At 34.1% G+C, this 26767-nt stretch overlaps 4 protein-coding genes across 11 annotated transcripts; 2 read left to right on the top strand and 2 right to left on the bottom strand.

Moving 5' to 3' along the window:
* Positions 1-416: 416 nt before the first annotated feature.
* Positions 417-1591, top strand: LOC140957393 (BURP domain-containing protein BNM2A-like). Its single transcript, XM_073414625.1, has 2 exons — positions 417-587; positions 679-1591. The coding sequence occupies exons 1-2, from the start codon at positions 531-533 to the stop codon at positions 1498-1500; spliced, it is 879 nt and encodes a 292-aa protein (XP_073270726.1). The 5' UTR covers positions 417-530; the 3' UTR covers positions 1501-1591.
* Positions 1592-3020: 1429 nt separating this feature from the next.
* On the top strand, positions 3021-7303 carry LOC140956918 (ATP-dependent Clp protease proteolytic subunit 6, chloroplastic-like). Of its 7 annotated transcripts, XR_012171560.1 has the most exons (8): positions 3021-3136; positions 3366-3432; positions 3945-4146; positions 4257-4322; positions 4520-4660; positions 5087-5140; positions 5621-5713; positions 6343-7303. XR_012171560.1 is itself a non-coding variant. In XM_073413860.1 (7 exons), the coding sequence occupies exons 1-7, from the start codon at positions 3049-3051 to the stop codon at positions 5651-5653; spliced, it is 651 nt and encodes a 216-aa protein (XP_073269961.1). In that variant the 5' UTR covers positions 3021-3048; the 3' UTR covers positions 5654-5999. The 7 variants fall into 7 exon arrangements, 5 of the variants coding, with proteins under 5 accessions (XP_073269961.1, XP_073269963.1, XP_073269962.1 ...); XM_073413860.1 differs by lacking the exon at positions 6343-7303 and having other exon boundaries at positions 5621-5999; XR_012171559.1 differs by lacking the exon at positions 6343-7303 and having other exon boundaries at positions 4520-5140; positions 5621-5999.
* Positions 7047-10232, bottom strand: LOC140956917 (uncharacterized). 2 transcript variants are annotated; one of them, XM_073413857.1, is made up of 9 exons: positions 10044-10232; positions 9825-9882; positions 9583-9634; positions 8873-9143; positions 8717-8778; positions 8439-8622; positions 8266-8362; positions 7940-8022; positions 7047-7282 (listed from the first exon to the last, which is right to left on the bottom strand). In XM_073413857.1, the coding sequence occupies exons 2-9, from the start codon at positions 9878-9880 to the stop codon at positions 7275-7277; spliced, it is 813 nt and encodes a 270-aa protein (XP_073269958.1). In that variant the 5' UTR covers positions 9881-9882; positions 10044-10232; the 3' UTR covers positions 7047-7274. The 2 variants fall into 2 exon arrangements, with proteins under 2 accessions (XP_073269958.1, XP_073269959.1); XM_073413858.1 differs by having other exon boundaries at positions 8873-9160; positions 10044-10192.
* A 6217-nt stretch (positions 10233-16449) lies between these two features.
* LOC140957292 (polyol transporter 5-like) lies at positions 16450-20376 on the bottom strand. Its single transcript, XM_073414482.1, has 3 exons — positions 20141-20376; positions 19497-19859; positions 16450-17642 (listed from the first exon to the last, which is right to left on the bottom strand). The coding sequence occupies exons 1-3, from the start codon at positions 20283-20285 to the stop codon at positions 16573-16575; spliced, it is 1578 nt and encodes a 525-aa protein (XP_073270583.1). The 5' UTR covers positions 20286-20376; the 3' UTR covers positions 16450-16572.
* Positions 20377-26767: the final 6391 nt, after the last annotated feature.

Here is a 26767-nt window from a genome sequence, read left to right as displayed (position 1 = left end):
TTCAAATTGTATGTAACCAAACTGGAACCAACACGTCACGAACCACGACCAGAACCATACTTAAGCTGGTCAATTTCGACTTCATCTCCCATCGAAATCGAAATCATCGTTTCCAAAACCGAAACCATCGATTTTAAAATCATGATCAGTCCGGATCACATATTTATTTCCGTGAGACGAGTCTATATTTGGAATGAAAAATAATATTTTTAATGATTTGGATTAGATAGGAAATATGTGTCGCAAAAATGAATAATGAGACGATTTCTGAAGAATTTTTGTAATCCGACCATATCTTGAATATCTTATGGTGGCTATTTCCATAAACCATTAACAAAAGTGGTCAACCGATGAATTCAATAATAAAATAAATAATCTTTAAAAAAATTAAATTCTATATTGGTGTCATCTGTCCACTTGCCATATATTTTTCAGTTGACTTTCACGAGAAAACATCTCTCTGGAAATCCAGAACCTAAAGTAAAAGACTACTCAGAATTGCAAAAGAGCTTCAGGAAATTACAGAAGACATGGCTTCCCTGTTCGGTTCACTCATCTTCCTCCTCTGTTCCCTGCTTTCGCTTCAGGTAATACAATCATGATTATTTCATGGCTGATTCTCAGATTACAGGCCAAATTCTTACCTGTTTCATGAATTTTACTGAAACCCTTTTGCAGCGCTGTCTCCAATTATCCGAAGCACACGTGAAAGATTTGCACAAACATGTACCTTTTGATCCCATGAGAGCTGCGACGGATCATGGAGATAACCATCTTCAATCACGGGTCGAAAACGGAGACGAAAATCAAGGCGTGGATCCTGAGATGAACTTGTTTTTTCACCACGATGATCTCGTGATCGGGAAAAGGATTCCCATCTATTTTCCAAGAAAAGAGCCCCCGTCAGCTTCTCCCCGTTTTCTTTCCAGGGAGGAATCCGACTCCATTCCTTTCTCCACAGCCCAATTCCCCGAAATTCTCAAATTTTTCTCATTCCCATCGGATTCCAAACAAGCCAAAGCCATGAAGATGACGCTTCACCACTGTGAAGCTAAACCGATCAGAGGCGAGACTAAAATCTGCGCCACTTCTCTAGAATCCATGTTGGATTTTGTTAACTCCGTGTTCGGGCCCGGTTCGAAGTTCAAGGTATTGAATACCGAGTACCTGAATGAATCGATCTCCGCTTTGCAGAACTACACAGTCCATGACAACCCGTCGGAGATTCCGGCATCGGAACTGGTTTCGTGCCACAGATTGCCGTACCCGTACGCGGTTTTCTACTGCCATGCTCAGGTGGGATACAACGTGCTTTACAAGGTCCTGGTGGAAGGGGACGACGGTGGAAAAGTGGAAGCTGGGGCGATCTGCCATATGGATACTTCGCAGTGGGATCCGAAGCATGCCGGCTTTCGGGTTCTGAAAACTCGGCCGGGTGCGGCGCCTGTGTGCCATTTCTTCCCGGTCGATAGTCTTGTATTTATTCCCAAGTCAAGTTGATCTTAGACCAGTTGTTACATGACAATGTTCCCCCAAATATGTGCAAACTTCTACAAGTAAATAATGAGAAAAAGCCAATGAAATTGCCAAACCATTAAGACAAAAACTTGTGTGAGACGGTCTCACGGGTCGTATTTTGTGAGACGGATATCTTATTTGGGTCATCCATGAAAAATCATTATTTTTTATGCTAAGAGTATTACTTTTTATTGTGAATATCGATAAGGTTGACCTGTCTCACAGATAAAGATTCGTGAGACCGTCTCACAAGAGACCTACTCAACCATTAATTATCGAAGCTTTGATTGCGATAGAAACTCGAAAAATAGATTTTAAATAACATAGTGAAGGAGATATGCATTTTTCAAATTCATCAAAATCACCTTATATTTATATATATATATACTAACAAATAAATGAATATGAACTTAACCTAATATCCAAGAAAATGGTTGACATTTATAGAGTCCTCTTAAGCTTAAGAACGATTTCACATTTCTGTCGAATTTAAACAGGTTTTCACTATAATTTTGTCCCGTTTCCCAAAAATACAGTTACTTTCTTCTTGTAGTAGTATTGTTACAAATCAAATCACAAGATGTTTAAATTAAAATAAACGTGTAATGAATAAAAAACACTAGTAAGTTTTAGATACACACAAAAACTCATATAAGTCGGTTTTATAAGTCAATTTTATGAGATAGATATCCAACCAGATTTGATTCATGAAAAATATTATATTTATATTAAAATTAATTTTCGCTTTTAAATATGAACACATTGACCCGTCTCACGGACATAAAAAGATCTGTTAGACCGTTGGTTTTACATAAAATAATGTGAATTTTGGTCTTATGTGTTTCCTATATTTTGTGAATTTGATCAGGTTATATTAAATTAAAATTTTGAGTAATTAATATGTTAGATAATTTTGTTTAGAACGTATGTTATAATAATTGCAAGTATAAAAGTTGGATGGATTTGATCCACAATTTAATTTATGGTAAAAATTAAGTGAAAATGGATGTAAATGATTTGCAGTTCATATAGTATAGAAAGAAATATTGTAAATTTATAATAATCTTGTTCAGATAGCAACCCCATTTTATGGGAATAAGACACTTTCAACACACAAGTGATCATTTGCACGGTTGAGTGAAATATTCATTTAAATATGATAATTTTTTGTTATTTTAAAATTATGATTTTTTTTCATATTTTTATTAAGAGTGATAGGCTATTTAAAAATGTAAAAATATAGATAAAAATATGATTAAATTTTAAAATATAAACAAATTAGAGTATAATTATAATTTCAAATAAGACTTCAACAAATCAATTAAAAATTAATATAAAGATCTCACCTTTAATTAGCTAATAAGATTTAATGATATGGTCCTAGGGAAATTTTTTGATAGGCAATAAATAAGATCGATCAAAATAATTTTAGATCCAAAAGAGTATAAATGTAAACAAAAAAATTTAGATTTTGATCACACTCAACTTTTTTTTTTTCGGTTTTTAACTTTTTATAATGCTATTGTGACAATGTTATTCCACGTCAATAATTTTGATTTGGGGTTGAGACCTACAGTTTCAGCTCTTTCAAGCTCCTATGGTGATTCTCCTGTTCTCGGTATGCCTACAGTTGAAATTGTAGTGATAGTTGTGCTGTTTGAATACCTTTAATTGAATGAGAAGGGAATTTGTTTCAAGTTTCTGTTGCTGGAATGTTTTTCTGCGTATTTGTGTGGAGCTGCTGAAATTTATGTAGTTTTACATCTACTTTGTATTGGAGAGATAGTGGAAGGGATTCCTCCGTGAGGAATGATTTTGATAATAGTGTTAATCTTGTGTGATAGCAGTATTTACTAACAGAACAAGCAAATTGCCATCAGAGGTTGACCAGAATGATTCTTTTGCCGATTACAGGTTCATTGTTCTGTCCTTGAAATCATTGGATATTTAAAAATCTTGTCAGCTTAAGCGTCTTGAACTTTGATTTCGGGAGATTCTTGGATGATACTTGATGCATGCTTCATGATTAACTTTCACTAGCTGCAATCAAATTCTGCTCTTGCTTGATGTTTCCTTGTCTAGTTCGGAGAGGGAAGGATTCTGTGTTGGCAAGTTCCCTTAAAAGTTAAGACACCCACAAATACATGAATAGAGATTATATACATATCTAAATAAATCATGCTGGTTTTTTGTGGGTGTATTTTCATAATCCTATAGATGCATATTTCGCTGTTTACATAACAAAATTGGTACATCCTTAGCGGGTAAAAAGAGTTTATAAACAATAACTCTAGCACCATGTTCATGGGTATTGTCTGTCGATTTTTAGTTAAACCTGAACCCTGTTTTATGAATTTGTCATCCACGACATTATTTACACTGTTTTTTATTAGATAAAAGTTTAAAGTAAGCATTTTTTTAATCAGTAATGGGGTTATAGAAGCCAAAAAGGGGAATCAGCCCATCATGCCTGCGGTGATGACCCCAGGTGGACCTTTGGATCTTTCTACAGTATTGTTCAGAAATCGTATAATCTTCATTGGGCAGCCAGTTAACTCACAGGTGGCTCAGCGAGTTATATCACAACTAGTAACTTTGGCGACAATCGATGAACTATCAGATATTTTGGTGCGTGCATATTTTCTCACATTTTAGAACCTATAATCATTTTCTGAGTTAAGATTTCTGTGCCTTGTTTCTGACTGTTGTTCACGTTCATTGAAATTTCTTCTTGTTAGATTTATCTGAATTGCCCGGGTGGCAGCACCTACTCTATCTTAGCAATATATGACTGCATGTCCTGGGTAAGATTCATTTGCTTTAGTAATTTGTTGCAGTTTCTATTTAATTCTATGTGAGATTTTTTTGCCTCCATAAGCCTAAATGCTTCAATTTCCCGAACGGAATGCTGAATTGGTTTCCTCTTTAATTTTGAGCATGCATCTTTCTACGTGTTGCTTGATTTTTCTGAAACTATGTCTGGCTCTAATTGTTGCTTTAGATTAAGCCCAAGGTTGGTACAGTATGTTTTGGAGTAGCTGCAAGTTCTGGCGTGCTTCTTCTTGCTGGTGGAGAAAAGGGAATGCGGTATGCGATGCCAAACGCCCGTATTATGGTACATCAACCCCAAAGTGGGTGTGGGGTATGGACTAACTCTCTTATGCATACAATTTTAAAGCAAAATATTAGATCATATAGTGGGATTGCGACACTCCATTCCACTATCAAAATTCCTTTTTCTCTCCGTCCGAACCGTATCTACTGTCCTACTGTTCTGCTCTTCTCGATGCTTTGTTTGGCGCAACATTCATTTGCGTTAATAGTTTCAAGAATGTTGCTATGTGAAACCTTAGATTAAGTTATATGAAACACGATGAGACTTTCATTTGGTATGTAGTTGAAATGATGTTGTTCAACTTCAGGACACCGGTAATTAAAGGTCCCTAATGTTGCTTCAGATTGAGCTGGCATCCCTTCCTGCCATCATCATTTGCATAAATGAACCCTAGTAAACACACAACTTGCCTACATTATTATTTGTGGGATTGACTCTAATTATTCTCTGTAGGATCATGTGGAAGATGCACGTCGCCAAGTAAATGAAGCAGTTCAATCCTGCCATGTCAGTTTCCTCATTGTTTGTTTACATAGCTACTCTATTCTGAATAATTATTACGCGTGACTTGATTTTTAGAACTATAAATATTTCAAATGTGATCACTGTTTTGGTCTGTTTTATGGGGCTACTAATTTCTTATGATAGTAAGTGAAAAACCTTTGGGTCTATTTAGAGGGGCTACTCACATATCCGGTGATAGTAAGTGAAAAACCTTACTCTGATCCATAAATTTTTTATTTGAGGAACAACATGAGATGTTTTAGTTTATGTGGGACTCGACTCTTGAATTCACTAAACTTGGTGGTTAAATCTTCTCTTTCTCATATTAGTGGATGTATATTTCTTGCTTATCATCACTTGATTATAAGGTTTGATTGGTTGAGATTAGTTGAATTTTAAGTTTAATCCTTTCCCATTATATGTGGTTCCTGTTGGGGCTTAGTGGATGCGGTGATGTTAAAGGTTTGCGTTTATTTGATGCAGAAACTTGACAAAATGTATGCTGCATTTACTTGACGAACTCTTGAGGAGGTGCAAATGTACACAGAGAGAGACCGGTTCTTGTCTGTGTCTGAGGTGATGTTATGATATACTTAAGTTTCCTTATGACAAGTGAAGATGACAACTGAAGATGCACTGTTGGCTTTTTTATTTTTTTATACGAAAATTTTAAATATGGTAAAAGAAAAACGTAACCTTTAGCTGAGGGGGAAGGCACATTAGAGTGGTAAAACCAATGGAGTGGATGAGTCCTTTTGCGATCCTTGAATGGTGGGACCGAGGGATGTGTCATAAGTCAGAGAAATTCCAGTTTCTAAGGGAGAAATTGTTTTTGAATGTCTTGAGAAGTAGCGACAACCTGCATCAGTATGCTTTCGTGTACGACGTGTATGTTTCATATACATCATAAAGCAAATGTTTATCAATGATATGGTTCAAAATGGAAGGAGAAATGTAGATGTTCGAAACTCTTTATTTTTGCCATTTATCTTATTTTTATCGCTTTAACTCAATTGTTGTTTCATATATTTAGATAAGCAGCAGATGACGGTTAGACCATCAGCTTATTCGACGCGTCACTCATCTATGTAATTGGAACCTGGGATAGAACATCCATTTCTCAAAAAATATTTGATTCTCATTTAGAACAATGATGATGTGAAATGGCATCAATGTCCTCGCCCGACCTCAGTTCTTCTTTGCAGGCTTTGGAGTTTGGGCTAATTGACGGGGTGCTGGAAACTGAATACTAAATTGACGGGCATCCTGAAAGCTGCTAACCACTCGTGATTTAAAGTTTACATGGCAATGACACCAAAATTGGGAAAGTGATTTCTACGTTTCTTTGACGCGGCCGGGTTGGTTTTGTTGTAAGAATGTGGCTATTCTTCTGAGATACGTCTGGATATTCTTATCACAGAGAGCCAAAATAGAATGGCATTCCGATGTTGGTGAAATGGTTCAAGGGTCTTGTTTTGTAAAATTCTGTATAAATGTATATTTTGAAATTTGGATCATATATACTTTTTAGGGAGTTGTGTCTCGAAGGTGTTCATAGTCTTCTTCGAAGCAACTGAATTGCTGAACTTTCTCATAACTACGTAGATAAGGTAATTGAGCAGCAGCAGATTGATTTGCTAGTCATGTAATTTTGAACACAGCAAATGACCATCCACTAACGATTCCCTAATCTGATGGGTATACATTGTTTCCTCCTATTGTTCCAATTCATTAGTATTGCATCATCGCCATCTGCTTCAAAACCACCATCTTTCCCGGTACTCCCAAATTTAGTCATACGTAGTTTACCCTTTTCTAATTGATTTCATGAGCTGCTCATGAAAGCCATTGAAAACAAATCTCGTCTCCTAGTGCTTTATTTTTACACCTCTAGGTTAATCAAACAATATTGAACTGAACTTGTTTTCCGGTAGACATATCGGTAGTTTCAAAATATAAGTTATGTTTCCGAGGTAAATATGAGACTTTTTTATACAGTAACAAGTCTGTTTACAGCTGGTTAACTTCATCAGCTCAGAACACAGAATAAATCATAACACCGGATTATTTGAAGCATTCCCCGCCCAAAGGTTTCTCCACAGCAAATGTATAATTCTTGCCTGTGTTGGGACACCATTCATTTACCTGGAGAGCAAAAGATAAAAATGAACAGGCGAGAAGAAAAAAATCACTCTATTTTATTATCATTTCCAAGTAAGAATAGGACATCGTATCAACTAAAAAAGATGTTTCCTTTACCGATTGACTTTAACGATGCATGCTTTTTGCGTAGACGCTTATATATTTGAGACTGAGTTTTATATAATTCGAAACAAGAGATCAATATAGTATATGATATAACCATAATATGAGATGCTTATAAACCATCTTTTGTATAAAGCGAAAGACTATATGCAAATGGGTGGGTGAATTCACCAACCCCATCAAATACCCACCACGAATCATGTCTTTACAGTTAATTTTTTGTCATAACTGTGATAACACTACATAATCTTTATTAAATGCATGCATCGTGTTGCTAACTTCATTTACAGTATGAGTGTTCAAATATGTAAGAATAATAACTTCAAAAGATATACTCTTTCACCTTTCAAATGATAAAAACCATAAAACAAAGTTTATAAATGTATTCCAGAATCCATAAAGCTCATGGAAGTTGGTCCAATAATTGATTATCTATGATTTGTCATTAAACTTCTAGTTACTACTCGGAGTGGAGTAATCACAGGTATAAAAATGTTAATTAAAATTCGCAGAATTAAAATGCATATGCGTGCATACCGTAGTTTTGACGGACCCTTGTGAACCTATAAATGGCTTTTTTGAGGGAACCAAATTTCATAGACTTCAATGGTCCCATGTACCTGCAATCAAACAATAAAGTACAACATCCAGTGTTCAAGAACTGAATGAGTGCGATATTTGGTCAAGATTAAAAGGAGAGACTCAACAAAACAAATAGACTGTCCAGGTTTAGCAGAGGTTCACTTTGGCTGCTGCAAGAGATGGTAAAAACGTGTATATAATATGGCAGATGCACTTCTGATTTTCCTCAAGCTTTAGTAAAAGGGTGAAAAAACAGGTTGAAGCGCGATTCTATTACTCACACCATCTCAGCATAACGAATTCTCCAAGCTGGAAATCCCAGGTGACATCTTGCAGGCCCATAAATCAAAATGAGATCAGGTTCTGGTTCCCCATAACCTGATTTCACCAAAAAATTGACATGTTATAAATCAGAAACATAAAATTGGAGGAACAAGCAAGCAAACAAACAAACCTATCGCTCCAAGAGCAACGGTCATATCAGATTCCGTCAATTTTGGCTTCTCAGTACCGGGACTCGAATAATACTTCTCTAGAAGAAAATTAGCAGCTTTGGCAACTGCATGTTTCCCATCTGAAAAAGAAATGACTTCCAAACTCATATATTTCTGCACAAGAAGTGGGTCACTCGTAGTTTCCTGTGCAAGGATGGTTCAGTTTTCATTAGAGGGCTATGTGTGGTGGGATTTAAGAGACAGAAAAACTACAAACTATCTTCGTGTAAGGCAGTACCTTGGAGATCTTTTCACTTTTCAACCACAGAGTGAGGGCTTCTTTAGATTCCTTCAGCACTCCTACAGCATGAAAGGATTTGTAATCACAATGCTCTAAGGTCAACAAAATGTTAGCAATAGACCATCATGGATTAATTTATAGCAGGGATCTTACCTTCTGTATCATATAGACAAACTTTCTTTATTCCAATAGCTTCAAGCCACCTCAATAGGTGCAGAACTTTTGTAGTGTGAGCGGCTTCTTCGCTATCTAGAACAATTGCCAGGTACTGAACTTTACTGATGTCAAGATCTCTATAACTCTTCAGGAAGCCACTGGAGATAAGAAAACTCTCAAGTGCGTTGACCAGACTCAACAAGAAGTACCATATACTCACGATCAGATGCACAACGAGCCAGAGAAAACGTAGCCCGATATTGTGACACTGAGAGAATTTTAGATCTGATAAATACCACAATTATTTTTCAAAAAAAATTGGAGATTTTTAACATCCTGAAACATTAAAGTTGATTGCATTCAGAAGCTTGTTTCTCTTGTGTACGACAACCGTTTTTACATCACATTGACGTCATAGTTCCACCAGCGACCAGAACTTAAATCAAATACACAATCGGTTTCTCATTAAAGAATATGTTGCATTAGGTCTCTCTACAAAGTCCGACTTATGAAGACCTAACCAATATCAGTCTCAAAAGAATGTACTATTAGATCAATTTTTTTATTATTCAGTAAATGCAATGTGTGAAGTTTCGGAGCAACCCCACATACAAATGTAACGAAAATTTAAAAAACGAAAACCCCCATCGAGTAACAATTATGCCATCCATTCCATTCGAAAAGAACCAAGATATGCAGTTACTCACCGAGCCAATCCGGAAGCATACCTTCTGCATTTCATCCCCTAAGTCCAATATTCTGCAAATACCCCAATCTGCAAGTTAGCCGACAACAAATTCCTTGAATTTTAAACACACAAAATGCAAAGCACTAGCAGAAAACAGAATGATGCTAATAAGTCAAAACTACAACCAGAAACATTACACACTAGATTAATAATCAACTACAGATCAAATCAAATACGCAGAAATAGAAAAAAAATACTGACGCTGATTCAATCCACCGAAGGAACACGACCAAACGAACGAAGTCAACCTTCAGCATATCTGTTCAGAGGGACAAAAAAGAGACACTTGAAATCGGTCGATTCTAACTGACAGATACCACTTTTCATCGATAAATTTCACTAAAACAATCAATAAATTCGCCGAAATTGCACAGAGCAACCATCAACTATAGATGATTATGGAAAAAAACCAGAGCTCACCTGTGATTTCCTCTTGCTTGAATCCGAAGTAGAGTACACTTCCTGGGGAATTCGAAGGGAGACTAATGAAAATCCACCGAAAATCCTCGCTTAATTCAAGAACATCAGCATTGGGTGACTTCAGTTGCGACCAGTTTTAAACGTCTTCTAGTGTGTTCCTAAGCGTTGGCAACGCATGTGTACGTGAGAGAGAAGTTATAGCTGATAGCCAATCCACACTTGACACGTCATTTTTAGCAACAGAATACGCTTTCTATTTTGACACGTGAATCTATTTTGGGCCATTGAAATGCTGGGCCCGGTTTTATCTGGTTCCTCTCTCATCTCTGCCCCAAACAGACCCATCAAGATTTGGGCCACAAATGGCCCAGTACAGTTCAATAACTGGTAGCCAATCAGCACTGAACACGTCATTGATAGTCGTCTACATTTTTCCTGTCCTGCAATTCCTGTGGACGAGGGAGGATGGATAACAATATGGGCGAATTTTAGCGAATATTTTTAGAAGGTGTTTCGAATTCCATACGATGCTGATAATGATAAGGGAGTGCGGATGAGACGGGTTTTTGAAATTTTAAGATCGACGACTTACGAGATATTTTAGATAAGAGTTGGGTTATCCTTGCTTATTTCACGACATCTTTATTTTAATATGCTTAATATATACAATAAATTTATGATATGACATATATAGAATCTTAAAATACAATTAGACAAATCCATATTTCATGAATGGGCCCATCAAAATTAGGTCGAAACATGACTTTGGACGCACGACTCATTCCCAACCTAGATAAGTGGTCCATGATGGATCTCTTATACGCTCCTATAAATAACAGGTTTGAGTATCCAATTCATTCATTCAATATATTGATTTTCAGTAGTTTCCCCAGCTGCACTCTCATTTTATTCTCAGTACCTGACTTGGCGTCGGAGAGGGTACGCCGGGACAACCTCCCGGCCTCATTCTAACGGTGTCCTTTGTTATTTTAGGTCTAGAGTAAATTCGAGGTCTACTTTTGGGCTAGTCTTACTTATTGGACCTGAACCCTATATTTCTAGTGAGTATCACTTGACGCCGTCTGTGAGAAATTTGAGCTGAGACGTAGAGATGGTAGACCGAAGAAGGAGCAGAAGAACTAACTCAATATCGTCACTTACCTACTTGGGTTGCGCCTAATAGATGAGAAGAGTTGGGAAGAAGAAAAATTAAATTTTACGTACTTGGGCTACGCCTAGTAGAGGAGAAAAGTTGGGGAGAAGAAAAATTAAATTTTACCTAATTGGGCTGCGTCTAGTAGAGAAGAGTTGGGGAGAAGAAAAATTAAATTTTACCTACTTGGGCTACGCCTAGTAGAGGAGAAGAGTTGATGAGAAGAAAAATTAAATTTTACATACTTGAGTTAGGCCTAGTAGAGGAGAAGAGTTGAGGAGAAGAAAAATTAAATTTTATCTACTTGAGCTAGGTCTATTAGAGGAGATGAGTTGTTTTACCTACTTGAACTACGCCTAGTAGAGGATAAGAGTTGGGGAGAAGAAAAATTAAATTTTACCTACTTGAGCTATGCTTAGTAGATGAGAAGAATAAATTTTACCTATTTGGACTACGCCTAGTAGATAAGAAGAGTTGAAGAGAAGAAAAATTAAATTTAACTACTGGGACTATGCCTAGTAGAGGAGAAGAGGTAGTAGAAACAACAGTTAGATTCTACTTGTTAAAGTTGAGCATGGCAGGAGAGAAGATGTGAGGAGAAGAAGGGAGCTTGGGTAAGCTCGTACCTTAGTTGATGAGCTTCGGCAAGCTCGTACCCTAGTGGTTCCAAAAGGTCGAAGATAAACTCAGAAGAAACAATATATTCAAATGCAAGATACTCGATATAGCATAAAAGTGGATTTCATACATACCAAAAGTGCGCAAAAGGAGATAGCCGAATATAAGCGTCAATAATCGCATAATAGTACGTAAAGTAAAGCAATGCAGTAAGTGACAAGATACGACCCAAAGGCATACATCGTATGCGTCAATGATAAAATAGCATAAGTAAAAGAACGTGGTCTAAAGGTCAGGAGGGAGACTCGCTACGAAGTCCCCAAATCCGATGAAGTCAGTGGAAGCGCCTGTTGGAAGGTAACCATGAGCCTTGAAGAGGTCGACTGCACCCTCGAAACCCACCTCCAAGTAATGGAAATCTTTCAGACCACAAATCTCGTTGAATTCTTCAGACTTCATGAATTCTTCCTTGAATGAGGAGGCTTCCTTCACATGTTGCGCATTGGCGTCTTTAAGGTCTCTGCGAGCTTGTGCTGCTTCAGCTCGAGAAATCTTTGACTCCTCCTTCAACTTCTGGATCTCTTTCGTGTGGTCTTCTATCAGTCGCTTAAGCTCCTCCTCTTTCTGTTCTTCTTCTTAAAAAGCTTATTGTATCGAGCTTGAGACTCCGAAAGCTCTTTAGCATGTGTCGCCTTCGCCTCGTCGATTGTCGCATGGAGATGGTCGCGAAGAGCCATACCCTCAGGTGAATCGTGGTAGACGTTCGACCTTATAACGTCGGTGCGCTCGACCAACTCTCCTAGATACATGATCCCTGAATAAATAAGATGAGAATGAGAAAACGAGAAGAAAATCAATCGCATATTGAACATCAAGTTAAGTTTTGAAAAGAGAAATATACCTCAGTGAGGCTGCTACATGTCCGGCAAGCAAGATCAGACCATCCCAGTGAATTCAAGAACGTTGCATCTGCGTTCGAAGGGAGCTGAAATAATAGTTTCTGTGCTATGTGAGTAGGACCTCGTCCAACGATAACCGATTCCGGGGTATATAAAGGATGTATCCCCGGCCTAGAAAGATGCTCATCATCTGACCAGACACCTCTTGAGAAAAAGCCGATGTGATCGAGATCTTGGACAGTTTTCGCATTCCCTTCTGTTGGATTGATGGGTTGAGATCAGTAGACGTCTTCTTCTTGCCGGAGTGAGGAGGAGACTCGGACTGAGGAGGGGAGGAGAAGACTCGCCTCTGGGTGGAGGAGGACGAGCCTATCTTTTTCTTCGCAGTGGTATGTGAGCTTGCAGGCTTCTTCGCAACAGTAGATCAATTTTTCTTCATGTTTGTCATGATTGCTGGAATAACCAGCTTTCCCTTTCTTCTCAAGCTCACGGATAAATATGTCATTCATAACTCTAATACCTGTGAATAAAAACAATGAGTCAGATGAGAATGTTATCAAAGAGCAAAATAAGTAGAAACGAAACACGAAGTGTAAAAAGATGAAAGTATATACCAGCATCCCCTTCAATTTAATTTTTGTTGGACTTAATCCGACATAGCACCGGAGATTTTCAGATATGTGGGACCTTAATATTTTATGGTAGGAATCATTTGGTGCACTTTGTGATATATTGTTTGCAAAACATATAATCGAACATTAACTTATATTATTTGATAAATAAATCTTTACGTGATAAAAAAAGTTGTACTATACATTTAATATAACATGAAAATGTTGCGAAAACTTTAGCAAAGGATCTCATTCCTATTTTATGAGGCTCGTCTTATATATAGGAAATTCAAAACCAACAAAAAAGTATTTAAACACAAGGAAGGGGTTGGGTGGGGGTATCTATCAATTAAGGAGCGAGTCAATCGGAATAACCATTTTTTTAATGGTGAAATATTTCTTCTTCTTGCCCCCCCCCTCCCCCCCCAACACTCATTTTTTGGTTTAATGGTAAGAGTATGCCCCAAAAACTAAACAATCTTGAGTTGTCTCACTTGTATGAGTTTAGGTAGATTAAAAAAAAAAAACCCATTATTTTTAAGTTATCTCTCCTATATTATAATAAAGACTAATAATTATTTTCGAATCTATTTAAAATAATCCGATATTTCTATTTTTTTTACTTATTTCTAATATATATATTTTTAGAATAATCAATTTTTTAATGAGTTTAGATTGCTAAAAACAAACAATATGAATTAAGATATATAAATTTGTATTGTATCCAATTTTCACACACATATTGTTCTATATTTTAATCTGGTGATGACAAACAATAACTTATTATATTAGATCAATCTACCGTTTGCTCTGTATATATGCACTAAACCGTTTCAGTAGAATCCTTTCAACCGGTCTCGCAATACTAAGCAACTCGACTGCCTCTTGCATATTGGTATAGGATAAACTACCCGACCGTTCATTGTATCCAAAAATATTTATAAATGTTCGAGTCAACACATCTTACAAGGATTTTACTTAATTTTTCAGAAGCGTTAGTAGACTGATCATACCCAAGAAACAAATTGTGAGAAGATCAGAATTTTTTTCACAAAAGTCTACGTGTAGAGCTAGTTACTTTATATTGTCAATGGTCGTTTTCTATCACATTTGGTAAATATCAATATGCTCATTAAATAAAAGTTATGATAAAGCAAGAAATGACGGCAACATCAATTCATTTGCATTAATGCTCATTTAATGAGCTACAATCGAACATTAAACGGAAAAATACATAAGGTAATATAAATAAAGAATGCAAAGAAGAGCAAATCAAACAGACAATTCAAGCTTTCATTCTTAAAAAAACTTCTGAGCACTTATCACTTTGATACTTAATCACTGATTATCAGCCCTTGTTCCAAAGAATATTTATTCAGATCATCAAGGATCTTCAAGGGTTTCTATCAAACTACTCGATCGTTTCTTGCAAAGATCGATTGAGAAGTTTGTCGAAAGTTTGAATCGGATGATTCATCATATTACTTTTATATTGGTTGTTAGACAGTGTGTCTCAATCATGGTGAGAAGTTACTAAGAGTTTCAATTTTGGCAGGGGATAATTTCAAATGTTGAAGTAAGTTGTTACAAGTTTTGTAACACCAAAGTCTTCTAGTAAAATCCTTCCATAAGTGGAAGAAGATGCGACATAGGAGCTTGAGACTCCGAACATCCATAAAAAATAATTGTGTTATTTTTTTACTGCATTTATTGATCTTATTTAAATTTCCTTATTTCAATATAAATTAGTCATAATCGTTTCTGCGCAATCTGTGGTCCGACCATTTCTTAAGAAATTAAGAAATATGTTCTTGATATTTAACACCATCAAGACCGATCGCACTATTTGACATAGTTTAGAAGAAAATTTTAAAATAGTTTATTCACCATCTCTCTAAACTCTAATCTGATCATAACACATAACATATGTGCAAAATAAAGCTTGATAGGTGCTACCTATATGAGTAGTGTCCTCATCCACTCAGTCCACTCAGCACATCACACGTGTGCTGAGTGATGAATCATGATCATTTATTCATACATCATAGTTGAATGAGTGGTCATGACCATGATTTATCTACTCGGCACACATATCATGCACTGAGTGAGTAAGGATATTGCTCATGTAGATTGCACGAACAAAACCGCAAAATACTAGTATATATCAAACGCCGAGTTTGTATTATTAGGTTCAATGTCTTTTAGTGTAAAATACAAGCTATTTAAAATTTAGCAAATAATATAATATATTTGTATTGTATTAGTGCATGGTAACACGTAATAAAGTTGGAAAACGTCTTTCATTGTTTGAAACCTTGAAAACAAGAATGATGGCAACAAGTCTACAAGTTAAATTGTTTACATGATTCCTAATAAAGAAGAAATTGCGAAATCAAACAAGAAAATTAAGGTAAACAGAACAATTCCCAAAACTTTCCAAATCTCAAAAGATGGCATATTGTTCGAAGCACGAAATGATCTCCAAATAATTACTTAAGAAACAATTTTTCATAAAATATATCTCAATCGGGACGTAAAATTATTTAACAATGATTCTTGATGAATTTGATTATATTTATTTGCCTAGACTCTCCGATCTTCGAAACCACATTGAATTCAAACTAATCTGAAATTATGCGGATTAAAATTCTTAATATATTTTCGGTTTAAAACTATATTTATTTTGAAAAATATATGAAATTCATAATTTTTATTTGGATTGTCGCCTTCCCAACTCGTATCAACATAGAGTTACCTAGTTAATGATAAATAAATAAATAATCTAAGTGGCAAAAATTTATAAAATATGAAGAGAATATAAAAAATAGATCTCATAAAATGAATAAGAAGGGGAAAAAAATTACCTTGAGAAAATGGGAATGGTGCGAATCCTACTAAAAAAGCATTTTTATTTCGGTTTATTTAGATATTCTATTCGTAAATAATTGTACACTTTTGATAAAACCGAAAATCCTACTAAAATTCTTCCTGTCTCTAAAAACCAATTATGTGAAATTTTCATACAAAAAAATTGTAGCCTTATTATTGTGTCGAGAAACAATAATTGGTCATATATGTTAATTCGACTAAATACGATTTAAAATTTTAAGTTACATAATTAGCACCAGTGTAGTACCGTTCGATATAATTCCATTTTAAAGCTTGCATTACAATAGTATGAAAGCCTTCATCAACTTCTTAGAGGAAATAAAGCCTCTTTCTTACTAAACAAACATACATATGTACTCCTATTTCTGATAACTATTCTCCATCTGAATTTGTCGGTTAGCCTCGTGTTTCTTTTGATTTAATTCCCTCCTCGTCGTCCTCCACCGGAAGAAAGTCCCGAACAACGACTCCATTTCCTCCAGTGTTTTCCCTCGAGTCTCCGGGAGTAAGGTGTAAAAGAACACCCATGCCAGGCATGCGATCCCCGCATACAAAAAGAATGCCCCTCCAATAGTCACAGCGTTGCTCAAGGATAAAAATGTCATTGAAATCACCCCACTGGTGACCCGATTCACTGCCACCCCCATACTGCACCCTTGGGCCCTCAACTTTAAAGGGAAAATCTCCGAGCTGTAAACCCATGTGATTGGGCCCATTCCGATCGAGAAAAGGGCCACATAAGCTAAAACCGAGCCTATACACAAAGCTAGGGCCCAAATCATTTTATGGTCCGAGTTCGAAATAATAGTCAGCCCAGTGGCGAGGCCCACTAGGCTCAAAATCATTCCCGCCACACTAGATAGAAGCAACGGTCGACGCCCTATCTTGTCCAACATAAACGTTGCCACCAAGATGAACATCGTTTTGGTGAATCCGACGGCCATCGTCGCGAGTAGCTTATCCGTATCTTTCTTTATCCCCGCCTTCTCGAATATATCTGGGCTGTAAAGCACCACGGAGTCGATCCCGCTCGCCTGCTGAAAGAAATGTATCCCCACGCCGCATATCAGGATGTGGCGCACGGCGGGCGTGGGGTGGAGGAGGAGCTCGCGCCAGACACCTTCTCCATGGTGCTGTTTTGGGACTGAAACGATGTCGTCGTTGCAGTTCTCGGGTATTCCAGCTGCTTGTTTGATGTCATCTAGTCTTAATTTGGATTCCTCCGGCGAATCGGAGGTTTTGTCGAGCACTCGCTTAGCGTCGCCGAGTCGGCCTTGCATTACGAGCCAACGCGGTGACTCGGGCATGGCGAGGACGGCTGCGGCAATGAATACAGAGGGGATCGCGCCGACTCCAAGCATGAATCGCCACCCTATGTTCGTTGGGAGCTTTGAGAATCCATAATTAGAGACGTAGCCAAGAAGTATACCTGTGAAACATGAAACATGTCATCGTTTAATTTAAATCTACTTTAAGCATACTAGTATGAAAACTCATGCATCTCATATCTAAGAAAATATAAAATTATAATTAAAAAAATAAATCTATAAAATTATCATGAAGATATATAAATTGGATTGAGTTAATTTTAAATAAAATGCGTGTTTTCAATTGAAAAACAACGACTAGATTGATACATTGTAACAACTTATAAGAGGATGTTTAGTTAAATTTATTAAAAACTACATATAAACTAGTTCAATTGCTTATAAGCTGTTAAAAATAAGTTATTAAGTATTTGAATAAACTTATTTTAAACAAATTAAAATGTCGTGTTTGGTATAATAACATCTTTTTACTGTCAAAATTACAAAAAAAATTATAGTATTTATTTAAAATAGTTTTAAATAAAATTATTTCATACAAAAAAAAATTATTTCATATTTTAATTTAGAAAATTGATATTCTTTCAAAAAAAATTAAAAATTATTTATTATTTAATGTTGTGTTTGGATATTTTCGATAACCTTATTATATGACTTTATTTAAATTATTTTACTAAAAAATAATGTAAAAATAATTTTATTATATTTCTATTATTTACTTTGTATTATCAAATCGTGAACAACTTTATTTGATGTAACGTCAAGTTATGTAAGTTTCAGCACGAAAACATAACATTTTGTTAAGTCACGATCAGTGTATGGGTACAAAAAAGGGGGAACCATTCATTTAAACAAGTTGTGGGCACACATTTTGTAACCAATAATCGATAAAATTCAAATATTAAAAAATAATTATTGTTTTTTTATAAAATATTTATATGTATATGACACATAAAAAAATTTAAAATAAAATAAAAGGGTAATATACAGTCTAAAGAAAGAGTTTGAGAGACAAACAAGAGTAACGTCTAATTAATTTTAGAGATTTTTTAATTTAATATTATAGTTTTTTTATTTTAGATTTATCTATTTTTCTTACTCTAAATGTACAATTTAGCTCATTTAATAAAATAATTATATTTAAATTCAGACTTTGAATAATTTGATTCTTTATTATATATATGCACACAGGTACACACAATCTTTATTATATTATATTTTAAAAATTATTCCTATTATTTCTGACATCAAAGCTCAAAATTTCCCACACCTACCAATTATATATATGTCCTTCACGTCTCTTGGACAAGCTCTCACTTATATTTTTTTTTCACGGGGACTACAATTATTTGGCTTCTTCCTAAAAAAAGAAAAAAATTATTTTGCCCCCCTCTATTTTTAATTAAATGCCAACATATTTTCTGTTTATAAATATAAATTTTAAATAAATTGTGTCTCCTATTTTAATTCATCTTTGAAAACTAAAATAAAATGGATTAATAGACGTAATCGGACTAAAAGTAATAGTTATTAGAATCATGAGTTCGGGTAAGTGTTTTTGTCAATCTGATAGTATTTTTCTTATCTCGTATAGATCAATCAGTCTTATCTTTTCCTAATTGTTGGTTATGTTCTCGAAGAGACAGTATTATACGTGTAACGACACTCGTTTACGAGTCACATAGTCAACAAGATCAAATGGTACAACGTCAACAGAAGTGTCTAGTAGTTCATATAAATGAGTACTACTATAACTTATATATGATTAACCCAACAAAATTAGTCTTAATTAATTTTAAATAATATATAGGATATTTTTAGCATATCATGAATAATAATCAAAATTAAGTTGAATTAGATATATATATATATATTCAAAAAAGAGAGAACAAAAACCACGTAAAACATAAGAGCGAAGCACAGAAAACTAAGACGGAAGGTAGAAAATTATAGCATACCGAAATTGATGAACACTTCCGGGAAAGAAGTGAGGAAGCCCCGGGAGGATGCCGGCGCCACCTCCGCCGTGTACACCGGTGCAATCATCAGTGCGTATCCGACACCTATGCCGGCCACAAACCGACCCACCATGAGGAAAGCGTAGTTGGTGGCAAATCCCATGAGCAGGGCGCCGGCAAAGAATATTGCTCCGGCGAATATTATGGTGTAGCGACGGCCGATCCAGTCGGAAGTTCGGCCGGCTGCTGCAGAGCCGAGGAGAGAGTACAGGTTCAGAATTCCCATTATCACTTCTTTTTGCACGTCGGTCATGTGAATTGTCTTCCGGATGTAGAGTATGGCTCCACTCATCACTCCTATATCTGAAATATATATATATTAATATATACACATCATGAAATCAAAAGATGAATCTATTTTTTGACCAAAAAGTTCAGAAAAAACAATTAAAAATGTATATATATTTATTATCATGTTGGATCCATATCACGTTTTAATACTATGCCTTTTGCTTCGAAATCGAGATTTTCGGGTAGCAATCTACCAAAATTTCTGGCATAAACTTTATTTTTTAGGTAAGATTTTCAGTAATATATTCCCAAAACTTGGGTGTAGAAATGAGAGAGACAAGAATCATATGTACCATATCCAAGTAAGATGGAGGTCATGGAGGCTAAGAAAGAGCATGCCAAAGCATACTTGTTTCTCTTCGGTTTCGCTGGTGAGTCAAAAGCCGGGATGGGTTGAACATGGCCGGAGGAGACACCATGTTTACCGTCGGCCATCATGGTGGTGGCGACGGCGGCGGTTGTTTGAAGTGGGAGAACGAGTTAACTTGAATAGAACTAGTTAGTTAAAATGTATGTATGGAGTTGAGTGAATTGGGTATAAATAGAGAACGAGGTTGCCTTGGGATAAAATCAATATTTTGACCCAGATCGAACCTGCCGATTTTAAAATAGTATTTTACAAATTGAAATATGGTTATATCATAAAAAATATATATNAAATTGTGAACTTCTCTAACCGGTTTTGGCCGGTTCAATACCGATCCGATAGGTTCTTGTCCGCAAAACTTGTAAAATGATTTTTGGATGATGCTTGGACCAGATTCGTAACCAATTCTTGATCGAATCAGTCTGGTCCGATTCTAAAAACACTAGATAAAATCACCAGAAGGATAGTAATACTAAAGATGAAATAACTAACTACCTGAACTACGATTATGAAAAATAAATAAAATTATTAAACTTATATAAAAATATTTATATATAATCCATAAAATATAGTAAAAATTGAATTACAAGCTACGTGCTTGTTTGTATTTGTTTGGAAGGTGACTACGACAAGAACGTTTCGATTAATAATACGTAAGGTAGCATCAAAGTATACATCGTATTTATTTATAGTTACAATTATTGGAAAAAATTGGATTTGTGTGAATGAAAATGGTGACTTGAACCAGAAAGATATAAAATTTAGGTATGTTTTTAGTTCGCTTGACGAAATAATTTGTGTTTAATTGTTGTTGATTTTGAACCGTTGTATCCTATGAAACGAATGCTCATCCATTTTCAAAACACCTTGTGTGAGAGGACATATATGTTTTAAAGAAATTGTGAGTTTCACACGTCTCGATATTGATAATTTATTTTGCTTCGAGTTTATGTTTTTTTGACTAAAGTGTTGGCTCAAGTCGCTCGATTGATAATTGGTAATAACTGAAGTTCTGCCTTTGTTGTGTAGTGAATCAGGTAAGATGTTTCGGAGTCTCTTGACTAGAAATACAAAAGTGTAGTAGGCGTCACGGATCTTTATTTGTGAGAAAAGATTCGTGAGTTCGGTCAATCTTATCCATATTTATAATAATAAGTAATATTTTTGGCATAAAAAATATTTACAGATGACCCAAATAAGATATCTGTATCACAAAATTAACTCGTGAAATCGTTTCACAAAATATTTTTTTACAAAAATGAGGTATAGGTTCCAAAAAATTTCTAGTAGGAGATTTTTTGGGATTCAGATATGATCGTTCATACAAATCGTATAGAGCTCTCTTTTACTTAAATTAATTATATATATTTTTCCTTTAATTACTATTTTTTTTAAATGTTACATTAATTAAAATTTTAAAACTTAATAAAAGTAGAGTGATCTGGGACGGTAATAACGAACCTTATCCTAATTATATCCCATTTCTCATTTCCAAAAATATGGGAAATATTTAAAATCTTAAAAGGTCTCTTGTGAGACAGTCTTACAGATCTTTAATAAGACGGTCTTACGGATCTTTAATCGTGAAACTGATTAATCATACCCGCATATATAATAATAAGTCATAGTTTTGGCATACAAAATAATATTTTTTAATGATTGAAACAAATAAGAGATCTGTCTCACAAAATTGACTCGTCAGACAATCACACAAAATTTTTGTGTCAAAATCTAAGCTCCAATTCAGTCAATATAATGCTCAATTTTCAACATCCAAATTCACATTTTGGTATGATTAGATTAAATAATCATGTACGCATGTGCACTTAGTACGTACGTGTACAGATATGAGAATTCAAATTTGTTTTGGTATGACTATATTATATAATATTAATTTTTTAAGAAATATGTAATTCATTTAAATAAATCAAAGGATGTGGAATATACCGTCGTAATGTGTGCACAAATATTAAAGAAATTAATTAAGCTGCAACGTAGGATGATTCTACTTAAAAAAAAATTAATATTCAACTTGTCTCAAATGATATAATGTATTTTATTTTTCTTTTGTTCTAGATATATAATAAATTTTCATATTTAGTAGTGTTCCTTTCTATTATTTTACTAATATATTTATATCCTTAAACATATTATTTTCTACTAAAAGTTAATAACATACAATGAAACACTCATTAAATAAGTATAAATTAGAAAATAGAAATTTTTTTTAAAAAGAATTTAAATAATATAGTTTGACACATTATCATAAAATAAGAAGAGTATGTCTCTTATGAGATGTCTCACAAATCTTTATCTGTGAGACGATTCAACCCTACCGATATTCACAATAAAAAGTAATACTTTTTCATAAATGATCCAAATAAGAGATCCGTCTCACAAAATACGACATGTGATACCGTCTCACACAAATTTTTGTCAAATAAGAATATATTGTATAATTTAATTATGCACATTTACTATATATTTTTAATTAAAATGATTTAATATATTTTCTAAGTAGGTCGGATCTTAGTCGTGTCTTATATGATCTATTAACTCACTCAAATACGTTCCGGTAGAAATAGCAACACTAAGTTACTAGCTCAATTGATATCATGATTGCTTTGTCAAGAGCTATATGTCCAGGAGATCTTGGGTTCAAATCCTGAGAAGGTAAAAACTCCAGTGTCTGGGCTGGAGAAGTCCTGTGAGTAATGATCGCAAGAAAATGATGTCGAATTATTATTAGATAGGAGTCGTTTTTTTACTGTTAAGATATTATATCTTCATTGTATAAGAAGAAACAATCCCAATTGATGTTGTTAACGTTTTCATAAAAAAAAAAAATAGTTGATGAAAGTTATTTTAAAAAGTTTATCGAAGTAAAAAGTGACCAAACATTTTCAAGTCAATGTACGTTAAATTAAATAGAGAGAGGTCAACAACGTTGGGCTGAGGATTGAAATTGATGGGATTGGTACCATTGAGATTTGAGCCCCACACTTCACTGTTTTCTACGTTTGTTATTTTGTGCAGTTGTAATAATGCGATGGACACCCACTTCTCCTATAGCAATTTTAATTTAAAATTCTAATTTTTCTTCTTTTTTTTTTTAATACTATTTTTAATATATTTATTTAAAAATTAATTTGTTTTAGACACGTCTTCCATTTCTTTGTTTGAAGAAAAGTGTTTGGCTCGTCTCATTCGTTGACTTAAGGAGTCCTGTTCCCACGTTAGTCGATCGGTCTAAATCAGAAATTGTGGTTGCAATAATTAATAATTATTAATACTAACCGACTGAACAAAAACTAAAATTTATGATAGAGGTGAAATTCAAATCTTTTAAATTGTATAGCAGTTTAAACATCATGTTTAAATTGTTATCTTGTAAGGACAATTATTACAATTCAACAATCTCCATCTCAATAATTAAATCACTTGTAATCAATGAGAATCGAACATGCGATATTGACTTTGATATTAATAGTTATGATCAAACACTTAACACTACTTCAAAATCTGTAGTTTGTGATAGTGGTGTAACTCAAATATTTTAAATTGTATAATAACGGAAACAACATGTTTCACTTGCTCTCTTGTAAAACCAATTATTGCATTCCAACCGAGTGAACAAATCTCAATAATTTAATTGATTCAATCATTAATTTTAAAAATTTAGCAACTGCCATGAATTCACAAACCAAAAAAAAGAGGCCTAGTGTTTGTTGTTGGAACGAGTTGTTTTTAGAGGAAGTCAATAAAGTGACTGAGTCGATTGTCTTCACAACAGTGACGGAGCCAGAAATATAGTTTTGTTCGGATTAGAATTTTAAACTCTAAAATCTTTTAATAATTTAAATTGATCTACATGTGCTAATATCATATTATTCCAAAATTTTACAAAATTTACATATAAAATTTTTAAAAAAAAAATTGGACTACTCGAACTTTTAGCTCGGGTATTGAACAATGTGGCTCCGCCCGTGCTTGAGAGGGAAGCGGATAAGGAGATATAATTTTTACTGTCGAGTATATTCCGTTGAAAGAAAGTTGTTGATAATATGGAGGTTATTTTAGGCAAATCCAAAACGCATTTAAATAACTTTTCGGAAGCATGCAGAAAACCTCGGAAAAGTCTTCAATGATTCTATTCAGTTAATATAAGACGTTATTGTATTATATAATATTGTATAGTATTTGGGTACAAATCATCATATCATTGTATAAATAATATTATTGTGTTCGTTAGAGATGCTCACGATGTGATTTGAGCGATTTTTTTCTTAAATGCAAACTAAATTAACATATACGGTTCGGTTTAAATTTTTTTTTTCTAGATTAAGGTTTTTTAAGTAAAATTTAATGTACGGTTTCAAGAGGTGTCTGAAAATTATACGGTTTTAAATTTTTTATAGTTATATAAATGTATTAACTAAAAAAATCATAATCGATTGACTTAAGAACCAGTTAAACGCCACGTTTTCCCTTCTTTTGTTTAAAGAAAAATGTTTGGATTGTCTCATTCATTGACTTGAGGAGTCCCATTCGACGGGCTAGATCAGAAATTGTGATCCCGATATTTGATAATTATTAATATAATTTTGGTACCAATTATCATATCTTCGTACATAAAAATTTCTATACAATTTTATGAGATAAATGATTCGATCCATGAAAATATTTTATTTTTATTTAAAAATATTAATTTTGACTTTAATTATGAATCAGATCCACCTGTATCACGAATATAAACCCATGAGATCGTGTTATAATAGATATGTCCGTCTTTATTTAAATAATATTATTGTGTCCACAATAATATATCATCGTATTCTATGGAACATAATCCTTTAAAATAAGTTTCATCTTTATTTATTTATTTTTTTTAAAAAGTATAGTACAATTTTTTTAAAGTAAATTAGTTCGAATATTTAGACATGGCATGATAATTGGTGTGGGTAATGGGTTGGTGAGATTTATGCTTATCTTTTTACAAATCGTTCGCGCTTTTAAATCCAAATCCATATTTTATACCATATATTATATTATATAATAAATAATGGGTATAAAATAACCACTTCATAGCGTAATAATAATAATAATAATAATAATAATAATAATAATAATAATAATAATATTTATTATTATTATTATTATTATTTATATGCAGAGAAAAGGAAAATTGGATATATAATATATGTCGACGAGATCTCTTCCGTGTCAACTTGAAAGTGGCAAAACTGCTAAGTTAATAAGGGATAAAGATGCCACCAAGCCAATGGAATTTGTTAAAAATTAGGACTAAAACACACAAAATTCAACATGGGCTCACAAGTTTTTTAATAAAGTAAGATCAACAGAATAATAAATTTAAACAAAGAAATAGAGAATTTGGTATTTTCATAATAATTAAACATTTTTATGTGATTTTTGTTGTGAAAAAGTAAAAATTTACGGTAAAAAGTAAAAATTTTAAACTCTCAAAATTATCACACTACACACTTTATAATATTTTTCTCTCAACTCAATTGTAATTTTCTTAAAAAATGAGAGATCTATATATATAAAAACTTTACAAATAATCCAAAAATAAATTACATCATTACATTCATCATCACACACAAATTCCAATATTCAACACCTAATTTTACCTAATTTTCAACATTCAACATTATAATTTTCAACACAAATATTTCACATTTTCAACACTCTCCCTTGTGATGATGATCATAATACAATAATTGTCTTCATTACGTGTTTTTATACTGCCTCGTTAAAAACCTTACTAGGAAAAACCCATTGGGATAAAAACCATAGCAAGGAAAAAATACTGCAGTCACGTAAACTACCCCTCATTATGACATGAACAATTCTTCACAAATTTTGTTGATTGCGCATCCCAATATTATATATGTGCTTTCTGAATATTGTCGTAGGAAGTGCCTTTGTGAAGAGATCTGATGAATTTTTACTTGATTGAATGTGACGAACATCAATATATTTATTTTTCTCAAGCTCCTTGGTGAATGCGAAGAACTTAGGAGGAATATATTTAGTTCTGTCGCTTTTTATGTATCCTTCTTTCATTTGAGCAACACATGCAGCATGATCTTCATATAGTATTATAGGCTTCTCGTCGAATGATAATCCTCATGAGATTTGGATATGTTGGGTCATTGATTTTAACCACACACATTCACGGCTTGCTTCATGTAGTGCGATACTCTCGGCATGATTTGATGAAGTTGTTACGAGCGTTTGTTTCTGTGAAAACCAAGAAATTGCAGTGCTTCCACGAGTAAATACATATCCAGTTTGGGAACGTGCCTTGTGTGGATCAGATAAGTATCCAGCATCGGCATAACCAATTATACTTGGATTAGCATCTTTTGAATACAAAAGTCACAAGTCTGTCGTTCCTCGTAGATAACGGAATATATGTTTAATTCCGTTCCAGTGTCTCTTTGTTGGATATGTGCTAAATCTTGCCAATAAATTTACGGCAAAAGATATATCAGGCCTTGTACAATTTGTAAGATACATAAGGGCA

Source organism: Primulina huaijiensis, chromosome 14, assembly GCF_012295235.1.
Source record: "Primulina huaijiensis isolate GDHJ02 chromosome 14, ASM1229523v2, whole genome shotgun sequence".
NCBI classification, from domain to species: Eukaryota; Viridiplantae; Streptophyta; class Magnoliopsida; order Lamiales; family Gesneriaceae; genus Primulina; species Primulina huaijiensis.
The sequence above is the reverse complement of the archived record's forward strand: the minus strand, read 5'-3'. Positions and strand labels throughout refer to the sequence as shown.